This window comes from Verticillium nonalfalfae (assembly GCF_003724135.2).
Source record: "Verticillium nonalfalfae strain VnAa140/NRRL 66861 chromosome Unknown scaffold_116, whole genome shotgun sequence".
NCBI lineage: Eukaryota > Fungi > Ascomycota > Sordariomycetes > Glomerellales > Plectosphaerellaceae > Verticillium > Verticillium nonalfalfae.
Genome location: NW_021167341.1, coordinates 71,430 through 95,028, shown reverse-complemented (window position 1 = coordinate 95,028; position 23,599 = coordinate 71,430). Strand labels below are relative to the sequence as shown.

The 23,599-nt window shown below is 58.3% G+C and overlaps 7 protein-coding genes and 2 non-coding genes across 9 annotated transcripts; 3 read left to right on the top strand and 6 right to left on the bottom strand.

Annotated features, from left to right (window-relative positions):
- Positions 1–1,152: 1,152 nt before the first annotated feature.
- D7B24_000954 (uncharacterized protein) lies at positions 1,153–2,172 on the top strand (the record flags this gene model as incomplete). Its single annotated transcript, XM_028635199.1, has 1 exon — positions 1,153–2,172. One exon carries the CDS (start codon positions 1,153–1,155, stop codon positions 2,170–2,172), a length of 1,020 nt encoding a protein of 339 aa, XP_028492253.1.
- Positions 2,173–2,511: 339 nt separating this feature from the next.
- D7B24_000953 (uncharacterized protein) lies at positions 2,512–3,684 on the bottom strand (the record flags this gene model as incomplete). Its single annotated transcript, XM_028635198.1, has 1 exon — positions 2,512–3,684. One exon carries the CDS (start codon positions 3,682–3,684, stop codon positions 2,512–2,514), a length of 1,173 nt encoding a protein of 390 aa, XP_028492252.1.
- A 762-nt stretch (positions 3,685–4,446) lies between these two features.
- D7B24_000952 lies at positions 4,447–4,520 on the bottom strand. Its single transcript has one exon. It is a non-coding gene; the product is annotated as a tRNA-Ile (tRNA).
- A 284-nt stretch (positions 4,521–4,804) lies between these two features.
- D7B24_000951 lies at positions 4,805–4,875 on the top strand. The gene has a single exon. It is a non-coding gene; the product is annotated as a tRNA-Gly (tRNA).
- Positions 4,876–5,762: 887 nt separating this feature from the next.
- D7B24_000950 (uncharacterized protein) lies at positions 5,763–7,455 on the bottom strand (the record flags this gene model as incomplete). Its single annotated transcript, XM_028635197.1, has 3 exons — positions 5,763–7,218; positions 7,293–7,334; positions 7,397–7,455. The coding sequence occupies 3 exons, from the start codon at positions 7,453–7,455 to the stop codon at positions 5,763–5,765; spliced, it is 1,557 nt and encodes a 518-aa protein (XP_028492251.1).
- Positions 7,456–7,965: 510 nt separating this feature from the next.
- MET6_2 (methionine-synthesizing 5- methyltetrahydropteroyltriglutamate--homocysteine methyltransferase) lies at positions 7,966–9,571 on the top strand (the record flags this gene model as incomplete). Its single annotated transcript, XM_028635196.1, has 3 exons — positions 7,966–7,992; positions 8,078–9,266; positions 9,321–9,571. The coding sequence occupies 3 exons, from the start codon at positions 7,966–7,968 to the stop codon at positions 9,569–9,571; spliced, it is 1,467 nt and encodes a 488-aa protein (XP_028492250.1).
- A 50-nt stretch (positions 9,572–9,621) lies between these two features.
- Positions 9,622–11,124, bottom strand: D7B24_000948 (uncharacterized protein; the record flags this gene model as incomplete). Its single annotated transcript, XM_028635195.1, has 1 exon — positions 9,622–11,124. One exon carries the CDS (start codon positions 11,122–11,124, stop codon positions 9,622–9,624), a length of 1,503 nt encoding a protein of 500 aa, XP_028492249.1.
- Positions 11,125–16,489: 5,365 nt separating this feature from the next.
- Positions 16,490–18,621, bottom strand: FCJ1 (Formation of crista junctions protein 1; the record flags this gene model as incomplete). Its single annotated transcript, XM_028635194.1, has 2 exons — positions 16,490–16,534; positions 16,636–18,621. 2 exons carry the CDS (start codon positions 18,619–18,621, stop codon positions 16,490–16,492), a joined length of 2,031 nt encoding a protein of 676 aa, XP_028492248.1.
- A 1,033-nt stretch (positions 18,622–19,654) lies between these two features.
- YPT52 (GTP-binding protein of the rab/ypt) lies at positions 19,655–20,564 on the bottom strand (the record flags this gene model as incomplete). The annotated part of the gene is made up of 5 exons (XM_028635193.1): positions 19,655–20,002; positions 20,067–20,258; positions 20,322–20,348; positions 20,405–20,424; positions 20,483–20,564. 5 exons carry the CDS (start codon positions 20,562–20,564, stop codon positions 19,655–19,657), a joined length of 669 nt encoding a protein of 222 aa, XP_028492247.1.
- Between the last annotated feature and the right edge of the window lie 3,035 nt (positions 20,565–23,599).

Here is a 23,599-nt window from a genome sequence, read left to right as displayed (position 1 = left end):
GGGAAGGGGTTGCAGCGTGTATGCGATGGAGGGGTCCTGTCGGCGGTGGGAGGTCAATGTCAGTGGAAGGACCTAGGCAGGGTTGGCACATGCGCATCGAGGATACGTTGCAGGCATAGGAATGTGTTGTCTGGGATGGGTATATGACGATGGGGGTCACCACCTTGTGCATGGACTCACCAGTGACCGAGCGAGGGTTGGTTGATGCAATGCAATGCGAAAAGAGAGGATACTGAAGAATTGGATAGGGCAATCACGAACGCGACGGTGTGTGCTTCGGGAACGTAGCGAGATGGCGGGGCCGCTGTTGTTGACTGCAAGTGACGTTTAACCTCTCGCTGGGGTCTGTTGTTTGCTCGCAACGCAGCAGGCCACAGCAAACGACGTCGTCGAATGGAAAACAAAGGGGGTCCCGGCCGCCCCTCCCTCGTGTGTTGCTCCGTGCCCATGGTGATCGGGGCAGGCGCGACCGGGTCATTGGCTGCATCCGCGCCACGATCCTATCTTATCGATGCTTTGAGGTGGAGCTTTGGCCGTCTGTACCTCTGCACCTAGGTAGGTACCTACCCCTTGCTACCTGTTCCCTCCCTACTCTTGCTCCTGTACCCGCTACCCGCTCACAGCAGCTGCACCTAGCAGCAAGTTCCAGGCTTGCCAGGTCAGTGGCAGGTGCGGGGGAGCAGAGGCTAGCGCGCAGCTGGAGGCGCTGCATCAGCCACTTTTGCCCCTCCACCTCCACTCAGGGACCTCGATCGCCGGGCCACAGGTAGTCAGGGACACGAGCAGTCTGGAGCTCTGGGCAGCAAGCAGGGTCTTATGCCGCAGGAGGGGGAGAGACAGAGAGAGAGAAAGAGAGAGACGAGAGAGGGGAGGCAGACAGGAGATGAGGGGGGGGCGAATTCGAGACGGAAGCGCGTGTTCCTCTTTTTTCGTTCTTCCATCTTTCACAAAGCACTTCTGCTTTTCTTTACATGTCGGTTGTCTCCACGCTCATTCCTCACATCGCCCATCAGCACGAGATTCTAGCGGGTTCAGCGGATCTGTTCGTAGCTTGCTGTGCCACACCTCGAAACGCTAGTTGTAGTGACGACCACTAAATCGGCCCCATCTCAGCTCACCAGCCTCGGTCTCCAAGCCTCATCGTGCCATCCGATGGAACCTCGATCCCAGATGACCCCCAATCCGCGGCGACTCTCAACCTCCATCCTCGAACCCGTCATGTCGCTCGCTTCGCAGTCACCAGCCATCTCCAACCCGTTTGCGCCCCTCTGCACCCCCGTCCCGCGTCCTGACACAGACGACTCGTCTTCAACTCCATCCTCGTCTGCATCTCCGTCTCCGTCTGAGCCTCCCTCTCATTCATCCACCGCCATGGCCGCCTCCGCCGCCGCCTCCGCCTCCAAAAACCCCTTTCCCACCCCCAAGCTACGCCTCGAGATTCGCGATCTCAACCACGCCGGCGCAACCGCCTTCCTCGCGACGACGACAGCCTCGACCCTCCTCCAAGACGCCATCGCCAACGTCCTGCGCCTCCTCTACAGCACGCCTTCGACCCCGGACACGACGGCGCCCCCGACCCGCTCCGTGACCGTCATCCTGCGCGCCATGCCCGGCGTGGCCTACACGACGGGCTCCGACCTCGACGCCGACCACAAGGAGATCCACTTCTCGCTCTCCTACATCGCCGGCATCCCCGCCGACCGCCGCACCGCCGAGATCACCGGCGTCCTGACCCACGAGCTGGTCCACTGCTACCAGTGGAACGCCCGCGGCACCTGTCCCGGCGGCCTCATCGAGGGCGTCGCCGACTGGGTCCGCCTGCGCTGCCGCCTGTCGCCGCCCCACTGGAAGCGGGAGACGGACGGCCGCTGGGACGGCGGCTACCAGCACACGGCCTACTTCCTCGACTACCTCGAGCGCCGCTTCGGCGACGGCACTGTCCGCCGCCTCAACGAGAAGCTGAGGACCGCCCAGTACCACGAAAAGGCCTTTTGGACCGAGCTGCTCGGCCGGCCCGTCGACCAGCTGTGGGGGGACTACGCCGACAAGGTGAGGGACGATGAGACGGTCATTGTCAACAAGGACGACATTTCGGATGATGATGTGAGGTTGGGGCTGAGGGACGGGGCCGCGGCGGTCGAGGGCACACTAGATGGACAAGACGCAAGGTAGGTAAGCAAGTAGAGTTGCCCATTATTTAGAAAGCAAGCGTTATATATGCGTGTATGTTATGTGCGTGATTGAGAGTCACCTACTCACGTTGGAGGGAATCACGACGAGAGGGGGAAACAATGTCTTGTAGCGTTTGCACCGACGAATGAAACTCTGAATACACCGCTACCGAGGACCAATACCGAGGCCTAAACCATAAAAACCCAAACGCCTAGCCCAATTCCACCGTATTCCGCCTGAAATGCCCATTTTGCTGATCGCCCGACTCTCCGCCTTTCATGAGGCGGCCTGGTACTCCTCAGAGAAGCAGGCACGAGTATGACGAGCCTGGTCGCGAACTCATGCGCGCAAAGGCTCGTTGTGCTGCATGTCGTTCTCGCTGACGACGCTGCCGACTTCGGACCAGCTCGCTGGTGTCATCATACCCTCACTCTCGCTGAGAACGTCGTACGGACGGCTATTGTCGCCACCCTTGGAAGACACCGTGTCGTTGGCAATGTCCTCGCCGGAGCCGGCGAGCGAAACCGAGTCGGTCGGCGTCAAAACACCCTCGCTGACCATCTCGGGCTCGGACATGGGAGCGGCGGGCGACATGGGCAGGGGCGAGTAAAAGTTGGAGCTCGAACCCTGGGCCCAGGCCTGAATGGAAGCGTACGCCTCGGAGGCACTATGGTCATCCTGGTCCTGGCCTGCCGTCATGTACTCGTCCTGGTCAAGCTCGCGGTCGAGCGTGGTCGAGCGCTCTGTCGCCGTGTCATTGTCAGTGGTCACATCCACGAGGTCCGGCGTGGCGGTGGAGAGGGCGACAGAGAGATTGGGAGGGGCGTCATCGGCATCGCGGGTCGTGGCGCTGTAAATGTCTGACATGGAATCATCGTGATGGGGTGCGACGTTATTGGCGTTGTCAAAGAGCTCCACAGGATCGATTCGGTACTCGTCGTCAAAAGGGTTGGCGAGCGCCGCCACCGCCGCCGCTGCAGCGAGGCCGCGGGCGCCCTCGTTGCGGCGTCGGACCTGAGCCTCGCCCTCGTTAATATTTGCGCCTGTCTTGAAAACGAATGAGTTGCTCTCGCCACTGGCGTCTTGCCGAAGAAAGTCGTCAAAGCTGGAGCCCTCGGTGGCGGCTGGCAGCTGGGCGGCGGGCGATGCCTGTTCGTCGGCCTTCTTCTGGAACTCGAGCTTGGACAGGTGAATGGCGTTCCAGTACATCAGCTCCTCTCGCTGACGACGGCGGGTTTCTTCGTCGGCATCGACGCCGGGTTGGCCGCCGACGCCGCCGCGTGACTCGAGGAAGCCTTGGGCATCCTCAGGCCGGTTGAACATGGGAGGGCGCTCGCCAGGCTCAACACCCTCGCCCAGCGAATGTAGGGCCATGGCGATGCGTCTGCGGATGTCATCGGTATAGCGTCGGAGCTCAGGGGACTCGTAAATGGCGATGGCTGCGGCGACAGCTACGGACACAGCGATGACGCCGGCTGAAGCAAAAGCACCATGGTTAATACCAGGCGGCATGGTGACGTGGGTGGATGTAAAGAGTATGTATGGGAAGAAGACCGGCGGGGAATGAGTGCAAGTGGGCGCCCAACTGTCAAAGAGTGCAAAGGAGGGAGAAGACACGAAGCAAATCTCGAGGATCAGATAAACACAAGAATACAGAACCAGAAGGTGCTTGCGTGGACGATTCTGTTCAATCCAGTCGTTGCCCGGACGGACCAAGACAGGTCAAGCGATGGCCTTCGCCACCCTCCCCCCGTCCCGCCACCTTAGGCAGCAGACCTAACAGACAAGCACCAGAGAGAAGCGACATGACAGCGGGGTAGCGACTACTTGGTGCTCGGGACGGCTGATCTCTGCAAGGGGCATGCGCTCGCGGACATATGATCATATCTGCTCACCTTTCGCTGCGACGGGAAGAGGCATGCTGGGCCTGTCTCGAAGGAGGGTCGGTGATGCGATGGAGGAGGGTGTGTAGGGGGTTGAGAGCTCGACAGTCAGTCGGTCTCGGGCTTCTTGCAAGGTACCACCAACCAGTCTCGGTGTGCTGAGAGGTAGACACAGCAGCGCATGAGCCTGCCTTCAGCGAGGTAGAAGGACTCGCCATCTGCTTACGTACCCGTCCCGCTTTTCTAGTGTGTGCCTACAAAGCTGCACTGGAGCCCGACGGTTCACAACGCCTCTTTGCAGAGGCACGAGCAAAGAGAGACAGCCTTGAGGTTAACATAGGCTCTCAAAAAAGGAAATCGAAGGATCATGGATGCGAGCAAAAGATATCGCTGGTCAGTATGAGGGTCGAACTCATGACCTTGGCATTATTAGTACCACGCTCTAACCAACTGAGCTAACCGACCAGTTGATGAAGGGTTGTCTTGAGGTTGGGATCATGCCGTCGGAGTTGCTACCGCTCGCGTCAGACGGACCCGAAGATGCAGAAAAGTTTCCATGTGGAGAGATCGAGACAAAGGGCCGGCCCATGCGACCATGACTCGAGCCCCACATCTTGCCCTCATCCACCCACCGTGATCCACCCACCGTGATCCCACGACTCCAGACCAGATATTTGGCTCCCGCGCGATTTATCATGGCACCCGTCGGTTACGGTTGCATCGATCCAAGAGTTTGCTCAGGATATCAAGCGTGAATGGTTTAGTGGTAAAATTCTCCGTTGCCATCGGGGAGCCCTGGGTTCGATTCCCAGTTCACGCAATTCAACTTTTGTCCCTGTGGCCTCGGTTCAGGTGGCTTACTTTTGCTCAGCATTTCAAAGGGGCTGTGTACCGTGAGAAGGGTGCTATGCTGTGGTCAAGATATGTAGATTTCCCTTATTCTAGGCTCATGAGCTTCATGTCTGCTCCATCAGCTTTCGTCGCGCTAGGCAGGGTGGCTGGCGTTGGACGAGACAAAGTAAGTCAGCGCGAACCAACTGAAGGACGATACCGAGGGCTAGATCGGCTGGATCTTTTCGACCTTTGTCTTCCCGTGCTTCTTCTGCGGCAGCATCTACATCAGGCTTCTCTTTGACAAGCACGGGCCGCGCTGGTTGGTATTCGGCGGTAGCGTATGCGGCGTCACCGCCGTGGTGCTGCTAAGCCTTGGCACTGGTAGGACTCACCACCACGATGGCAATGACACCAATTAACCTGAATAGAGTATTGGCATGTCCTCCTGATATTTGGCTGCCGGCAGGTTCGTCCATGCCGGGGGGGATCGTCATGTTCTGCGTCGTGTTTGGCTTCGGCAGCGGCAACAATATCAGCATAAGCCCAGTGTGCATTGGCAGGCTGTGTGAGACGAGCAAGTATGGGCGATATCACGCCACGGCGTTCACGGTCGCTGCGGTGGCCTGCCTGGTAGGCATTCCCATAGGAGGTGAGATGATCAGTGCGACAGTGGGGAGGGGTTACCGGGGTTTCATTGTGTTTTCCGGCCTGCTGTATGCGTGCTGTTTCGCAACATCGTTTGCTGGAAGGTAGCACGTGTCGGATCGTCCGTCTCTCAAGATCCGAGTCTAGGCAGGCAAGTACATGGGGCGAGCAAGGAGTATTTCTTTATAGATTCAGGAGACTCGGAAAAATGTTGGTTCAAGTCTCCAACTATCCATACCTCACATCTCCAGTGCCTTCCCGGAACCAATCGTCGGCGGCGAGCGCTTCCTCCGTCGAGGCGTAGTTGATAATCGTACTCTTCATCTTGGTGTACGCGTAGAAAGCATCCCGGCCGTTCTCGCTGCCCACGCCGCTGGACCCCTTGGCTCCCCCCCACGGACTGCTCGGGTCGTTGCGGTGGTGCGTGTTCACCCATACGATGCCAGCGTCGATTTGCCCCGAAACGCGGAATGCTTGAGACAGGTCTTTGGTCCACAGAGCTGCACCGAGACCGAACTCACTGTCGTTGGCCAGGTCGACAGCTTCCTGTTCCGTGCTGAACTTGGCCACCACAATGACCGGGCCAAAGGCCTCTTCTTTCCAGATGCGACTTGCCAAAAGCTCCTTCAATCCACTGGTTGCGCCTAGAATCGTGGGTTCAAAGTAGTAGCCCTTGGAAAAGTCGGTGCCGTCAACCGAGCCCGTACCTGTCATGCGACGGCCCCCCGCGAGTATGGCAGCCGTGCCGTTCACAACCGCATCGTTGACCAAATCCTCGACGTTCTTCAGCTGCTTCGCGGAGACCAGTGGCCCCATCATAGACTCAGAATTACTCGGTGCACCCATACGTCTTTTGATGGACTCGACTTTGGTCTGAAGCTTGGCCAATACCTCGTCGTAGATGCTCTCTTGGACAATGATCCTCGTGCTGGCAACACACGTCTGTCCACTAGCAATGAAGGAGCCAAAGGCGATACCGTTGACGGCGACATCAACGTTGGCCTGGTCAAAGACGACGAGCGGTGCTTTGCCGCCAAGCTCGGCTGTGAATTTGGCCAGGTTCTTCCCAGCAATGGCTCCGATGGCTCGGCCAGCCGCTGTTCCGCCCGTCACATCCACTTTGCGCACGAGGGGGTGTTCGACGAGCGCCTTGCCGGTTGTGGCGCCGTATCCGGGAAGAACAGTAAGCACCCCGTCGGGAAGACCAGCCTCACGCAAAATAGCCCCCAGCCGTAGAGTGGTCAACGGCGTGAGTTCGCTGGGCTTGATGATGACGCTGTTGCCGGCAGCCAGAGCCGGCGCAAGCTTCTTGACGGCGATGAGGAGCGGGTGGTTGAAAGGGGTGATTTGGACGACGACACCGAGGGGCACACGGTCAACCCAATTGTGCAGCTTGCCAAAGGTAGGGAGAACCGAACGCTCTTCAGTGCGCAGAAGGGCAGCATAGTAGCGGAACCACTTGGTCAGGGTGGGGACCTGGGCGTTAAGCTCGCGGATGGCACGGCCAGTCTGGCGGACCTCGAGCGGTATGAGCTGCGGAATGGCAGTGGCTAAGAGGTTGGCGGCGGCATCGAGGACATCGGCGCGTGTCTGTCGGGGTGCCTTTGACCAGACGCCTGACTTGAAGGTCTCGTGAGCGGCTGTTACGATGTCATTGACGTCTGCGGCGGAGGCCGAGTGGCAGCTGAGAGCATGAGTAGTGAGCTTTTCAACGTTGAGTGGTCTGCAGGACAAGTGTATGGGAATGGAGTCGCCTACTGCGCAAATATGTCTCCAGTGGCAGGGTCCTCGATGGGGATGCTACAGAGCATGAGTGAGTGGCTCGATAGCAAGGTCGAGGACCTATCAAGACGGAGGCTTACAGCTCGCCAGTGCCCGGCTGTTCTCGGCCGCCCACCCACAGCTCGTATGTATCGGTCATGGTGCGCAGGCTTCAAAAAAAGAGGACAGTACCAAGAAACATCTATGTAGGCTGCAGTGAGAATCTTATGCCGCCTGTAGCAGGCGAAGAGGAGGGGGTCACATCTCGGGCCTGTGGTGTCGAGAGATAAGAGAGCGGGCAGGTGGTGCAGCATGGTGGCCCAAAGGGGCAGGAGGGGTGCACTGGAAGGAGCCAGCCGGTCGCACCCGCCCGGCAGTCACCAGGACCCCGCCATACCTGCCCTGCATTGTCTTGAGGTAAGGTAGGTAGGTACCTTATTGAAGAAAGGCACCAAGGGTAGGAAGGAAGCTGCATCCGACTTCGGGCGCGACGCGCATAGCGACTTCCCCACGACTTTTCCTCCACTTGCCTGCATTTCCACCGGCACCTGCCTCTGGACTCGCACCTGCACCTGCATCAGCCGTCGTTGCCTTGATGCATCATGTGTGTCTTCGAGTCCCGCGGATCCTCCCCCGTACCCTCACACCAAGGCACGCCCTGATACGCGCAATGGCTACCACCACCAGAACCTACAATGTGTGTGCCTCCCCGCCATCCACCCACCACCTCACATGGCTCCTCTGTCCACGAACCTCGAGCTCTACGTGCTGACAGCAAGCAGGACGCCATCGACGCCCTCAATTCCCTCCAGACCCCCTTCGAGGTCGTCGAAGCCCGCCGCAAGGCCGGCATCCGTCCCGATGAGGCTGCCATCCTCGAGATGCGCACCTACATAGCCCGCCTCGGCTACACCCCCTCCGCCCTGAACCGCCTCAACGTCATCCACGTCGCCGGCACCAAGGGCAAGGGCACCACCTGCGCCTTCGCCGACTCGATCCTCGCACGCCACCGCGCCGCCACCGGTCTGCCCCGAAAGACGGGTCTCCTCATCTCGCCGCACCTCGTCGCCGTGCGCGAGCGCATCCGCGTCAACGGAAAGCCCATTGCCGAGGCGCTCTTTGCGCGCTACTTCTTCGACGTCTGGGACAGGCTCGAGAGCTCGCGCGAGCAGATCGACAAGCTGCCTGCGGGCACGAAGCCCGTGTATGCGCGGTACATGACGCTGCTGGCGCTGCATGCCTTCATGGAGGAGGGCGTCGACTGCGCCGTGCTCGAGACGGGCATCGGGGGCGAATACGACGCGACCAATATCGTTCAGCTGCCTGTGGCCGCCGGCATCTCGACGCTCGGCATCGACCACGTCTTTGCGCTGGGCGACACGGTGGAGAAGATTGCGTGGCACAAGGGCGGCATCATGAAGACGGCCGCCCCGGCCTTCACCGTCGAGCAGGTCGAGGGCGCCGCGGCGGTGCTGCAGGAGCGGGCCGTGGAAAAGGGGGTGAACCTGACCGTCGTCGGCGTCGACCCGCGGCTGGAGCGTGTCAAGATCCGCCCGGATGCCCTGTTCCAGAAGCGAAACGCCAGTCTGGCCGTGGCGCTGGCCGAGGCGGCGCTCGCCAAGATCGACCCGTCGTTCAAGCGACAGGAGGACTCCCTGCCGCAGGCTTTCGTGGACGGCCTCGAGCAGGTCGAGTGGCGGGGCCGCTGTGAGGTCAAGCCTGCCGAAGGTGTCACTTGGCACCTCGACGGCGCGCACACGACGGACAGTCTCAAGATGGCGTCGCAGTGGTTCGCCGGCGAGACGAAGGAGAAGCCAGGAAAGAGGGCACTTGTTTTCAACCAGCAGGGTCGCACCGAGGCGATCGACTTTTTGGATGGCATTCACGACACCATCAAACGTGCCGACGGTACCTCGTTTGACCATGTCGTCTTTTGTACCAATGTCACCTACTCGACGGGGTACAAGAAGGGTTGGTCATGTCAATCTTCTCATTCCGCTGGCTCCATTTGCTAACTCGCTCCAGACTTTGTCAACAACCAGTACGATCCCAAGGCCATCGAAGCGTTGACTGTGCAGCGGAGCTTTGCCGAAAAGTGGCAGGCCCTCGATCCAGCCGCAAAGATATCCGTGATCCCCACGATCGAGGAAGCCCTGAACTTTGTGGAGAACCTCGGGCGAGACTCGAAAGAGGAGCCTGTGCAGGCGTTGGTCACGGGGAGTCTGCATCTTGTGGGCGGCGCCCTCGGTATTCTCGAGGGTGCTGAGGCCCTGTGATTTTCTCCTGTGGTTCATGTGATGTGAATCTTCTCTTCGAGGTGGTAGATTTATTTTAGACCTTCCGGCTCCAGCAGCCCAATGACGCCCCCGACGAGGTGCATGCTGCCCGTCACCAATACCGTCTGTTGCTCCGTCTTGTCGCCTGGTGTGCTGAACCCACGAATGTGTTCAATGGCTGATGTGAGGTTCTGCGTGATGTGTGTTGGTACACTTGGATATACTGACGCAAAGGCCTCGCGGCAGCTTTCTTGCACAGTAATGTCAGCATCGGGAGCTCCCTCATCGCTCTTCGCGTCGTTTCGCGAAAAGACGGCAGCCTTGAATAGTTTGTCGTCGGCATCGCCAATCTCTTTGCGCAAAGTCGCCAGGAAGTGAAGCAGCAGCTCGCTTGCCTCACGCTCCTGCTGATTGAATAGCAGCACGATGCCCGCCTTGGGCTGCTTCTGTCTCTCAGCGGCGAGCCACTTGGCCGTCTCCTCAAGGCTGTCAGTCGTGTGCGCACCGTCGAGAAGCCAGCTGATGCCCCGCTCCGTATCGCTCATCTTCTCGTGGCGGCCTCTCAGAGAGGCACTCTTGAGAGCCTCCAGCACGCTCGGCCTCACGTCTGACAGCTTCCTCGCCGACGTGCGACCCTCGAGCGCGCAGAGGTGCTCCTCGGCCGCCAGCGCCGCCAGCGCCTGGTTATACCTCTGAAACTCGCCCCGCAGCCCGCTCTCGACGCCGCCCCAGGCCTCGACGTCGGCGTCCTTCACCTCGACGAGCTCGCTGCACTCCAGCGCCGCAGCCCTCTCCCGCAGGACGGCCATGACCGAGGGCCGTTCCTCGACGAGCCTCGTGAACGCCGGCCGCCCCTTCTTCATGATGCCCGCCTTGTGCCACGCAATCTCCTCCCTCGTGCCGCCGAGCATGCCCACGTGATCGACGCCGAGCCTCGTCACGACGGCAGCCGTGACGCTCTCGGCGGGCACGACGTTCGTGGCGTCGTAGGCGCCGCCGATGCCGACCTCGAGCACGACGCTGCGGCACGCCTCGCCGAGGAAGACGTGAAAGGCCATGACGGTGAGGAAGCGAAAGTAGAAGGGCTTCGAGGCCGGGCCGTCGGCGTCCGGCTCGCCGCGGGCCCGCGCGCTCGCCGTGAAGCGGTCCCAGACGTCGAAGAAGTAGCGCGCAAAGGCGGCCTCGGACAGGGGCGCGCCGCCGACGGCGATGCGCTCGCGCGGCGTGACGAGGTGCGGCGACGTGTAGGTGCCGATGCGGCCCGCGACGCCGCCGCCGCGTGCTGCGTCGGCCGTCAGGGCGGCTGTCAGGAAGGCGCTGACGGAGCCCTTGCCCTTTGTGCCGGCGACGTGCACGACGCGGAGCGGCTGCAGGGAGGCGGGCGTCAGGCCTGTGCGGGCGAGGGAGTCGAGCATCTCGGGGATGGCGAGGAGGTTCGGGTCCGGGCCAGAGGGGGCCTGGGCGGCGAGGCGGGCGGTGATGGAGCGGTTGGGGATGAGGAGGTTGAGGTGCGCGAGGGCCGAGGCGTAGTCGCGGGGTCGTGGGATCGCCATGGTGCTGGTGGTTCTGTGGTGGGCGCTTCTGGTGTGAAAAGGGTTCTTGGATTGGAAGCCCAATTGATAAGGTGAGGGAGAGGAAGTTGAAATGGGCGAAGAACCAGCTGTGCGGGTTGCCCGAAGACGAGTCTCGAGGTGGAGTGACGGGCGTGTGAGGGATATCGTGAAAGCTACCTGGGGGTGGACCTTTGCCTGGAGGGGCCTCATTCCTCGGAAGCGAATTCTATATGATGGCAAGCACCAGGCGTTCCTTTCTGGTCATGGAAGTATGGGCTTGGGGTGGCTCTTGTGTTTGGTGACTTGGGAGTTGGCGGAGACGTCCAGTGAGTCCCCAATATGTGAGGCACCTCATATGGAATCACCGTGTGGCCTGTGCAACTCGCGAGCCATGCGGGACCCGCATGGCAGCTTCAGCACGATGTCGAACCTGTTTTATGCCAGCGTGCAGTAGAATTCCAAATCAACATCAAAGCATCTGGTGGCCGAACTGTAAGTTTTTATTTCAACTTTATCTTTGCATGTATCTGGTCTAAGGTCTTCGATGTACCGAGTCTGGTTATAGTTCTCCGGGGGTTAATCTGAGCCGTTCCATCTCGTCAACCAGTACCGCTGGATATCCCACATCCCGCATTATCTGAAGAGGAACATGTCGTGCCCTGGCTAAACTTTTGATGATCCAGGAGCCGGCTCCCTGCAACCGCAACTTGGGTCCATCAGAGAAACTATCAACATTAGTTCGAAGTATCACAGCAGAAGGCTCCGAAACGACGGGAGAGGCTTCATACCTAGGCAGGCAACACTTGAACCAAAATGCCCAGACCGGTTGCTGAGGCGGGCTCAATGTGAGAAGGCTTGGATCTGCCTTCGCTTCTTCGATCAACCATCTGATGGTTTCTTCGTCGAATACGGGCCGCAGAAGAGCTGCAGCTAGCACGCTGCCGTACCAACCACTTCGCAAAGGCCGGTTCACGTCAGCACCGCGTTCGACAAGGAGCTTCAAGATAGTGAGGCTTCCCTTACCGGCAGCGTATGCTACTATGCTTCCATATGGCTCTTGATCGGTGTTCACGTCCACTCTGGCTGCAAGCAGCGTCTCCAGCATGCTTCTCCAGACTGTTGTCGAACTCAATACAGTTGTGGAAAACCGCAGTGAAGCATCCACCGCCTCTGCCAATACCGAATGCGGCCGCCCATTGAGAAGATAATCAGTGCTTGCGCCTACATTTAGAAGTATGGGCATTGCCGCGCGGCATTGCCGCGCGGCAATTACCAAGGGTGGGAGTTTATCGTTCGCTGTGGGTGCGTTCGGGTTGGCGCGGTGTTTGAGTAGAAACTCGACGACTTCCACATGTTTCCAAAAAGTACCGGTCGCAAGCGGTGTCGAACCCCAGTCCTGAGGGACATCCTCCAGACATCCATTGGGGTCGAAGCCCAAAGCAACGAGACGAGAGCATATTGCAATCGACCCGCCTTGGGCGCCTCTAGCGAGTAGCCCTGGTTCGTTGCGAGCCGTGCCGCCATGGCGAGCCCATTCATCCAAAAAAGCGACAGATCCAGCAACACAAGCCACAGCTGTTGGTGTCGCTTGCGATAAGCTGTGTCGAGGACCGTAACTGAATAGCTCCAGCTTCCTTAAATTCTCGAAGTGCAGAGGAGTGACGGCCTTGGGAGATGCTCCTCCCAGTAATCGAGTCAAAACCTCCGTGAATTGCCAAGTTGGGGTACCCTTCCTATGGACCTGGATCGCAGTATGAAGCCAACTGGACCGTGCTACGAACTGAAACTTGTGTCGAGGATCCATGATGTCGTGTTCATCAGGAAGACGGCTGTGAACCCAAACATGCATTGGCTGGTCGATTGGCAGCTGGCAACGCGTATAGCACTCTTGTAGGGCCAACATCATGAGTGTCCCGATATGTTCATCAATCCGGTCGAACCAGTCGGCATGGTGGCATTCCAAAAATTCGAGGACTGACACATGGGCGTAGCTGTAACTTAATCTGCCAAACCCAGTTCGAACTAGGAAGTGGCGACATATTGCATCCAGACTCTGGACAGAAACGGGACCCGGGTCTATCCCCAGCCGCAACACCTCCCCGCTGGGGCTCTTCGTGGTGACGAGGTGTAGGCGCACGGCATGGAATAGGATCTCCTGAAATGGCACGAACATCTGAGGATCATTGAGCCATGTCATCCAAACAACAGCTCGACGCAAGATCTTCTGATCGTGATCGCTAAGCGCGGCATATATCTTGCTATATGCAGTGGACAGATCGTTGGGCAAAGCGTCAAGTCGCTCTTCTACTCCCGCCATAGCGTTTGGCAAAAGCAGTTGCTCCCACTGCAGCTGAATCCACTTGAACCTGTGTGACACGGAGCTCATAAGTATAGGTACGCTGAAGAGTCACTCGCCTTAATGAATATCGTTCTCGTCGAGACCAAATCAACAGGAAAGTAGAGATACGTACATTCCTCCGCTCTTAGCAAGGAGTGTTTCCCTGACCTTCCTGTAAAGATCCTCAGACCACTCAAAGTCGTCATTGGCCCGGCGTTTCGCTATCTGCTCGTCGATGTACCTGGCTATGTCGTTTTCGTTGTCTTTCTTGCTGATGACCATGAGGTCGCCTGAATCGAGAAGCCTCGGAAACCCATTTTCTGGACGACTGGAGACAAAGATCTTTACTGGTTTATCAGCAAAGTCTACGAGGTGACGAAATGCCTCGATCAAGTCCGATCTCGACTTCCTTTCGCATTCGTCCCAGGCATCCAAAACCAGAGTGGATCGAGGATACGTGTTGATCAGATCTACCAGGATTTCTTTGCATGAGGCGATGCCTAGTGCTGGGCGGCTTGCGTCTGGGTGCCCGCAAAGCTCGTCTATCTGCGGATGGATAGAAATTTTGTTTGTCGAAGGGCGCGCTAGTTGTGCAACCAGACTTCGCAGGATGTCGGTTGAATTCTGGCGTTCAGAGATCGATCGGTCACAGTAGAAGAAGGCAAAGCCTTCATCGCTATGAGAGGATGCGTACCCGAAGTCCACGCCCATTGGGGGTACCGAGAGGTAGCGATCGATGACCTTCGAAGTCAGGAATGACTTGCCTACGCCCACTGAAGGAAACAAAAGTATCGGTCACGTGTCAGTTGGTGTGAGACTGAGTTCGAAAGTGATTTGGGGCGCAACTTACTCCCGCCTTTGAGCCAGAGCGTTGATGACCAGCTCGAATTCTCCCACGCCAGAAACGTTCTGTGTACTACGAGCCACTCGCATGTGTCTTTGGTTCTGTTTTCTTTTTTTGCTACATGATGCTCATGTACTCGTATGTTGCTGATGCTATTGAGCACATGTTGCTTCGCAGAAGCTTCAATCTCTCTGAGGCACTTATGCACGTCTTCATCAATGCGTCGCAAGGGCTGTTTCAGCGAGTTGAGTAGACTCTGCTGCTGTCGGTTGGTAGCGGAGCTCAACTGGACATTGCAGGCTTGAACCTCCCTATCAAGCTTGACTTTTAGCTTCTCCAATCCAGAGAGGGCGTTCTCCACTGCGTGGGGATCTATGAGGGCTTGCAGCAGCTGCTTCCACCCCCCTTCTCCCAAGCGCTTTGATGAGACAAAGAGTAAGTTGAGGGCCTCTGTGTAAGTCTCTATAATGGTTTTTCGAAGACCCATCTTGACTTCGTCCTGTTCGAGCTGACAGTCGAGGCCAAAACACACCCGATATACATGCCCTCTCCGGACGATGGCGAGGAATTCGGCAGCCAGACCGAAAAGGATGGTCATCTCTTCACATCCAGAGACGTGTGCATTGAGCAGCACCTTGAGGGCAGACCATACCGGGCCTGCCGGAGCGGGGGCAAAACTGACCGAGATGTTCCCAATAGTTGTGACCCAGGTGATCACCCGGTTGGCGTAGTCTCTCCATATGAATACTCTGTTATTGATTTTTAATCTTGGTGAAGAGTTTTTGTATGTGTCTTCCTTTTGGCGCACCAGATCTGCAATCTCCAATGCCTGGCTCTCGTCGTCTGCGTGAGAGATGCCTCCGAGCCACTGCCGAGTGTCAGGGTCAAGTCCATGGTAGACTTCCTCCCAGATGTTCAGTGGGCCCCGTTTCACCTTCTCGGGTATGGTATTCGCAGTTGTTGTATATTGTTGAGAACGAGCAATAGACTTTTCGGGCTGCGGCTCTTCGGTCATCTCGTGAATAAGTGTTGGCAGTGCGCGGGCTGTAGACACTCCTCCTGAGGTGTCTGCAGGTATCATTTCAGCTGGCTCAACCGAAGCTTCAACATCCCCGTCGTGGTTTTCAGCAGGTTGGGCGCGAGCCCCGGAATGAGTAGTATCGACAGCTGCAGAGGTCAGAAGCTCTTGAAGTTCTGGCGTGTGTGGGCTAGAAGCCACTTTGTTCTTGCGGAGTCCGAGTCTGTTCCTCAGTGACGGTATTGGGACGCGCGACCGACTGCGCTCCTCGCCAGGAGGTTCCCGCGGACGAAGGGTCATCCCTACAGTCGAGATGCTGGCCGTTGTCGATGGAGTCGCTTCTAGCGATGATAGAGACCGATGCGAGTCCGGTTTATCCTTCTCCCAGCTCCGGACGGGAATGCGAGAGAGAGGCATGTTAGGTGGACAATTATTGAAGAATGCCAAGTTGACGGCAAGTTGACGAGTTGAAGGGATCGAGGCCACTGTGGGCCACAATAAACATTCCTCTAGAAGTCCTCTGAGGGGGAAGGGTCAAGAAGAGGTTACAATAGAAATCGGAACGCAGCTTGCAATACATAGTATATACCCGAGGTGGGTGAATCACACAAGGCTCTGTCCCGGCCGCGCACCCTTAACTGACCGGTCACAATGCCTTAGGCGCACCGGCAGGCAAGTGCTTGGGCAATTCGAGGTGTACGGATTGGGATTGGGTCGTCTTCTTGACCGATATTGAGGCCATGCTGCGTTGTCAGACGTCTTCACAGCCGACCATCGTATTACATCTCGGTTACAACGCCACATAGCAAGTGCACAGCGCTGGTAGATGCACCGTACGAATGTGAGGACGACCGTGGTGGTGATGGCAAGTTTTAAGGTTCAGCTGCAGCCCTACTCGAGATCAACACGCCATCGCTTACGAGAGTGAACTTACCCAGCAGACAACATTGTCAGGAACCTGCAATATTCACCATACTCCCAGTAATACACCAGTCACCAAACAGTCCAAACAACCCGTGTTCATCGAGTCTATTGCTATGTCGTACACAGGCCCTTCGCTTCGAGCCCATCTAGAAAGCCGCATCCAGCCCTCGCCGGATCGAATGTACAGCCAAACATAAGAAACTTGAGCGCTTTCCTCCTAGTCTCCACAGCTCCCCTTTTTTTACTCGACCCTCAGGCTCTGCAGCCGCGCCTCCGTCGAGATGACCTGTTGTGATTGTCAGCATTTGTTCCCATTCGTGCATGATGGCGGAAGTAGACGAGAGAGAGGGGAAGAAAAGAAAGAAAAAAGAAAAAAAAAAAACTCACGTCGAGCGCCTGCTGGACCTCCAGCACCTTGCGCACCTCGCCGAGCCAGTCCTTGCTCAGCGTCTTGGCCCAGCCCTGCAGGCCGTTCATCTCGCGGGCGGCGGCGTCGAGGTCGCCCTCCTCGAGGTAGGTCTGGGTGCGGGTGAGGATGCTCTCGACGTCGTCGCCGGTGGCGAGCCCCTGCTTCTTGAACATGACCTTGCTGAGGGCCCAGCTCGAGGCGTGGCTGGCGACGCCGGCGTCGTCGGGCAGCAGCGAGGCCTTGCGGCCCTCGCCGGCGACGGTGCGGAAGCGGTCGACGAGCTGCGCCGACGTCGACAGGCCGCGCTGGTAGGCCGAGGGGTTGATGGAGGCGATGGCGGCGTTGACGACGGCGTCGTCGGCGGCAATCTCCTTGAGGGCGACGAGCTCGCGGACAAAGGGGCGCGGGTGGACGCTGCCGCTCTCGAGGCTGGCGCGCACGGCCTCAACGGCGACGTGCAGCTGCTGCGTGCGCTGGTTCGTGTCGACGACGTCGTTCCATCCGACCGTCAGCTTCTCGAGGTCGGCGACGGCGGCCGACAGGTCGTTGAGCTTGCCGAGGCGGCCGTCGCGCTCGTCCTCGACGCGCTTGCGGACCTCGCCCGTGAACTCCTTCTTCAGGGCCAGGGCCTGCTCGAGGAGGCTGTTCTCGAGGCGCTGGTGGCCGAGCTGCTTCTCGCGCTCGAGGAGGACCTTGACGCGCTCGTCGTAGCTGTTCTTGACGCGCTTCATCTCCTCCTCAAACTCGCCTCGCCAGTTGGCCTCCTGGGCGGCCATGGCGGCCTCGACGCGCTTGACGAGGGCGTCGGCGGCGGCGTCGAAATCGTTGATCCGCTGGCGGACCTCCTCGGCGGCCTTCTTCTCGACCTCGCCGCGGACGTCCTTGACCTTGCCGCCGACCTTGTTGAGCTCGGTCTTGGCCTTGTCAATAGTGGCACCGTAGCGGCCCTGCGCCTTGTCGGCGTTGACGACGGTGATGATGTCGTTCAGCATGTGGACGAGGTCCTGGACCAGGGGCTCCATGGCGTCGTTGACCTTGAGGGGGTCAATGGGCGCAATGGGCGGCAGCCTCGAGGGCTCGTTGACCTCGGGGGCGCGGAACGCCTCGGTCGACTGGGCCTTGGCGGGCTTGGAAGCGACGGGGGCGGCCTTGACCTCGACAGGGGCCTCGACGGGAGCGACAGGCTTCTCGGCGACAGGGGCGGGCTTGGGCTCGGGGGTCGGGGCGGGCGCCGCAGGAGGCGCTGGCTTCTTCACGGCGGCGACCTTGTCCGAGGACTTATCAACAGCGCTCGACTGGCGGCCAGTGGGCTGGCCGTTGTCGGCGACCCTCCACGAGGCGCCGCTCTGGGCAGGAATGGTCACCTGGGCGCCGGTGTCGCGGGTCCTGCTGATCCTGTCGGAGATGTTGGGGAAGCGCCTGCGGAAGTCCATCTCCTCAAGGTAGAGCACGGCCTGCTCGCCAAAGGGGACATATTCGGTGAAGAAGTCGTGGAAGTTGTCATTGATCCTCGAGTACATGACACCACCACCAAAGCCGAGAGCACCGAGGACGGCGAGGGTCAGCACAAGGTTCCTCAGACGGCGGAAGAAGCCCTTCTTCGGAGGCGCGGCCCGAGGGGGGGGAGGAGGCGGCGTCGTCGTCGTCGTCGTCGTTGAGGTTGTCGACGTCACCGTGTCGGGAAGAGGCTTGGTCGCAGGCGGAGGAGGAGGCGGCGTCAGGGGAATGTTGTCGGCGGGAATGGTAGGCTCGGGATCGACGAGTCTGGGAGGCTTGCTCTCCTTGGCTGTGTTGGTCTCAATGGTCGGCAGCTTGACGGGCTGGGAGACAGGATCGGGCTTCCTGCTGTCGGCAAAGTGCCTGGAGCTGGCACGGAGGGCGGCGACATGCCATTGGCGGCCGACTGCGGACGCAGTAGGGGCGCGGCCAATCGCCCTTGCTGACCGAATCGATGTTCGCAACATGGGGGCGTGTGGTGGCCGGTAAGGGCGGAGTAGAGGGTAGAGGATGATGGGTGATGGGGGTGGTCAGAAAGAGGTGATGTGATGGTCCGCGCGAGGTTGACGACAGGCCCAGGCACAAAAAAGCTCAGGATGAAGTTCGGCTAATCAAGCTTGGTCCTGGCTGCTGGCCCGCCGCCCGGCTGTCCGCTGGCGGCTGTCCACTGGCCTGTGGCCTGTGGCCTGTGGCCTGTGACCGGGCCAGGGCTAGCGCTTCCTGCTGCTGCCGGACGGTAGGAACCGGGATGACCTCACTGCTGCGTCTGGCTCTGCTCCGGCGAGGCTGTCTACGTCGAAACAGACAGGAATCACCAGCACGCAATCGACCAGCGCAATCTTTCTCGTACCGTCTTCCCATGCTGTGATCCGACATCCATCGCCAGCATTAACAATACAGCACACCACAGCACACCATACCCATGTCAAAGATTGCCGTGTCTTGCGCCTAAGAGTAGCTTCCTCTATCGCATACTGTACATCCCCAAAATGCTAAGGATGCGCCGCTTCCACCTCTCTCACTCTCCCCGCGAGGGGGCCCTCGATTGCCCCACCGCGTGTGCTCGCCCCCGGAAGAGTTGTGTCTCTCTGTGTGCTCCTCCGTTCCTATAGCGAGCCCGGGCCGCTACGGCTTACTACTGACAACCCATGGCGGCCCTCGTGAAAGACGCGAATGTAAGGTAAGTCACAGATCAAAATGCAGTGTCGGTATTAAAATGTCGGGGCAAAAAAAAACGCCATCATGTCCCCCCCACCCTCCACACAACCCCGTCCGAGGCTGCGCTGTGTTCCTGTTTGGTGTCCGAAAGGTCTTCGCTTGGCTTGCCCGCCAAGAGAAGCAAGCTGTCGTTGTGATGTGTAGGTAGGTAGAGAGAGAGAGAGAGAGAGAGAGAGAGCCAACGTCTCCTTTCTCTGTCGTGACCTCCCCTCACGCACGTGTCAAGGAGAACTTCTGCAAACAGCAGTCGCCTGTCACCAGTCGAAAAGGACAGCACGTTGCTTAGCAGCTGCAGCCTCCGCCCATGGTGTTGTTCGGGTTTTCGGGGGTCAGGCTGACGCCCTGTCGCTGGCCTGGCCGCGCGTGCCTAGGGCCGACCTGATCCAGGGGCAGCTTCTTCGCGATGGCCGTGAAGAGCTCGCGGACATTCTCGGCCGTCTTTGCCGATGTCTCAAAGAAGAGCAGACCGGCCTCCTTGGCGTAGGCCTCGGCATCGGCCGTGGAGACGGCGCGCTTGTCGGGCTGCTCGGTGACCAAATCCAGCTTGTTGCCGGCCAGCGCGATGATGATGTTCTCGTTCGCTTGACGCTGCAGTTCCTTGACCCAGGCCTTGGCCTTGTCGAGGGACGACTACCGTCTGTTAGCCGGCTTTTTCACATCCGCGCCAGTTGGCATGTGGGTGGGGGAAACATACGGATTGGGTAATGTCGTAGACGACGACGGCACAGTTGGCGTTGCGGTAGTACATGGGGGCGAGCGACTTGTAGCGTTCCTGGCCGGCGGTATCCCAGATCTCAAACTTGACTGTTGTGTTCTCGTCGAGCGAAATGGTTTGCGTCAGGAAAGCAGCGCCGATGGTCGATTCCCGATACGAGTCGAATTGGTCCTGGACATCTAGTCAGCGGCTTGGTCGTCGTACATCACTCTAGCGCTTGGGGGGAGTGCTCACCTTGACGAATCGCAAGACGATGGAGCTCTGTGGCAGGTCAGCGACATGTACAATGCATCTCCGCCGAGGCTGGGGCGGGCTACCTTTCCAACGGCGGATTCTCCTACCAACTGTGTCAGCGATGATGTATGAATTCCCGAAATGAGCAAACGGTGACTAACCCAGAAGAACAAGCTTGAACTGCGCAAAGCGAGTGTTGGAGCCCCGCGCGGCGGGAGCGCCTGGACCGCCACGGGAAGCCATGGTATCTGGTGGATAGGGTCGAGGAAAGAAAGTGGCGGAGGGTTGGGAGTTGGAAGTGTCGGCTGATCAGGTCGACGGCGATGGGCACGGAAGATAGGTTGCAGATAGGAGGTGGAAGTATCCGTTTGTATCGCGGGGGGGGATGGTTGGGGCGAGGAGTCGTTGACGGAGCGCAAGAGGTGGTAGTCGTAGTGTTGGTGGTGATGGAATCGGAGGGTCGGGTGATGGACGAGCCCGCTTCAGGAAACACTGCCTATGGGGGACTTCGGACTTTGGGGACTGGGCTCTCTGGGATGGAGGGAAACTTGGGAGATGGCGAGGTGTTCCTCGACGGTGACTGGCTGAAATGGACCTTGCACACGTCAGGCCCACGCCCAGCAGAACCTCAGACTCGCTGCTTTTAGCCTGAGCCGAGACTGAGTGGGCCCTTGAGCTCGATCGTGGCTTAGCCAGCATAATTCAGCTACAGGTGCACAAAAGTCTACCGTAAAAAGATAACAACATCAACGGCGGTGCACCGCTTTTGGTCCCGACTTTCCAGGACGTCGGTCGACATTGGCTGACTAACCCCGACAGTGAGGACGCTCGTGATGATCATCGTCTGTGTACTTTATGACAGACAGATCTGGACTAGACCATGTCTTGCAGCTGGAAACGCGATGGGCCATGAAACGAACAGCTCGCAGACAACAGAAGAAACTGCTTTGGGTTGCCTCCTCCCAACATCACTTGCTACTGCGACCACGGTAAGCTTAGGCAGGGTCTCACCTCGTTCATGGACTCCTCAGCTTCCTCGGCACAGGACGTTGTTATTCCTGATGACCCCGCAGCGCCACGCGGATTCTGGCTTTGCTCCGAAGGAAGAGAGTATCCCACAGGAACTCCCCTCATCACTTCCGCACCACCTGTCACCTCTCCCTTGGCTTGTGATGAAGACGAAATTGTCTCTTTATGGCATCAGGTCTACTGCCTCTTTCTGAAAATTCGCTACCTTAATGAGGCCGACGTCGTGCTCCCCCTTAGGGACACCGGCAGACATATCGGCATCGATCAAGACGCCTACGGGATGATCTGAACATGAGCCGGCGTGTTATATCTCTCGTCAAACGACTGCCACACCAAGCCGCTAGCGCTGGGACAAGGGAGGGGGTTATATTCTTTCCAGAAGCCGATATCGCTAACTATTTGCACGTGGATGACAACCTCCTCGTGAGCTCTCGCCAAGCGCATTCTTCCTTTGAAGATGACAGTTCGGATCAAACTGATCGAAAACCCCATCTCCCCGAAGACGTGGCCCTGCTGTGCCCTTGGCAGTCAGATGGGCTGACCTGGATCCTCGACGCTACAACAAGTCAGTCTCTTATAAATACATCAGCAACTTGTGGATTGAACCAGAAGAAAAATTGACCTGACACATCGTCTGCCAAAGATACCATTCGCACATTCTGGGACATATGCGAATATTCCTCCCGGACTATTTTCGAGGACTTTCAAGACGAGGGGTCTGATGTTCAGTACCATTATCGCAACTGGCCAGCCTTTCATGCACATTTTATCTTGAAACGATACATTTGGGACCTATGGAGATTGGAGTATCTACCTCTACGCGGCGAAGAGAGAATTACCGCAACTAGGTATGTCAGTACCCTGCTTGCAGCACCTACCTCTAATTGCCCTTCTCTAATCGAGTCGTGGTTGAAGCATCAGGACGTAAGGGGCGCGCCCGTTGCTCATACTCTCAAGAAAGACTATGGATGGCCAGATGAGTTCCGAGCTAATGCCTGGGAGCGAAATGAGAAGCGCACGCTGAAAGCTGTCAATAGCATGGCAAAAGAATGGAAGCAAGATCGAGGCGGGCGAGGCGACGACCTTGTTGAACATTGGCGGAGGGAACCAAGGCAGATACCCGAAGTTACTATACCATACTTGGAATGAACTTCACGACCAAGGACCTGTACAAAGAGACTGGTGGAGGAGGTGGTAGGTGAATGCTCTACTTTGGCTGGCGGTATCAAGAGGCTCGCGCACCAAGTCACGCTCGCAAACCTGCCTTGCCTGCACAGGTGGGATCCAGCCATCGGATCGGACTGCAGGGGCATGTGGGCTTGGACGTAGCTCTGCGTTCTGGGCATATGAAGCTGGAGCAACCAGCCGGTCCCTCGGGCTATGTGTTTTTAAACTACCGATCAGTAAGGCAGTGCGACAGTTGATCAAGCATCGTTGTCCATCTGTAAGTCACGTCAAAACGGAACTACATTCAATCTTCGTCCTTTGTGCACAACGTGCATAAACTCTCTTGTAATGACTTCGACTGAGGCGTGGCGAGTGCATGGCTGAGCTTGGTCTGAGCCAAGCCTGAGCAAGAGCGGCGAGAACGCTAACCAGATTAGTACGGCGCCACGGGTGGTGGTAAATGTAAATCCTAGAACCAAAAGCATCCACTACTACACTACAGCAGCGTCAGAGAGCGCAGGTGGCGGCGAGGGTCGTCGTCACAAGGTGTCTTCTGTGCAGCGCCGGGCCAGTACGTGCCTTACCTGGTGTCTTATGTAATCCACGTGATTGCCCACTCCAGGCTGCCACTTCATTCTTCCACCGGTACCTCCCAGGCTTGTCAGGCATGTGAGGATGGAACTGAGGGCCCTGTAAGGTAAAAAGTCTCAGTCCCACAGCACCACCCCTTGCGCCCCCACCCCACTCCCCCGTCCCTAGAGCAACTGGCTCGTGCGCGTCAGAAGCTCAGAAGGCAGAAGGGGCGAGCCCGCCGAGCTCCTGCCAGTGACAGTGACGAGGGCACGTTTGGGAAGTGACGACAGCAGCTTGCCAATTGGGGCCTCAACACCACCCACCACTGCCACGATCTGAGCTGTCCACTGCTTTTTCCAACAGCCCCGCGTTGCGACAGCCACGGCCACACCTCGCACACTTCTCTTCGTCACTTTCCAGATTTTGGTTCCTTGATTTCTTTCCAAGGACTCTGACTACTTTCGTCTGCTTTGCCCCCCCAGGCCCTTTTCAGTTACCCACCCACGGCC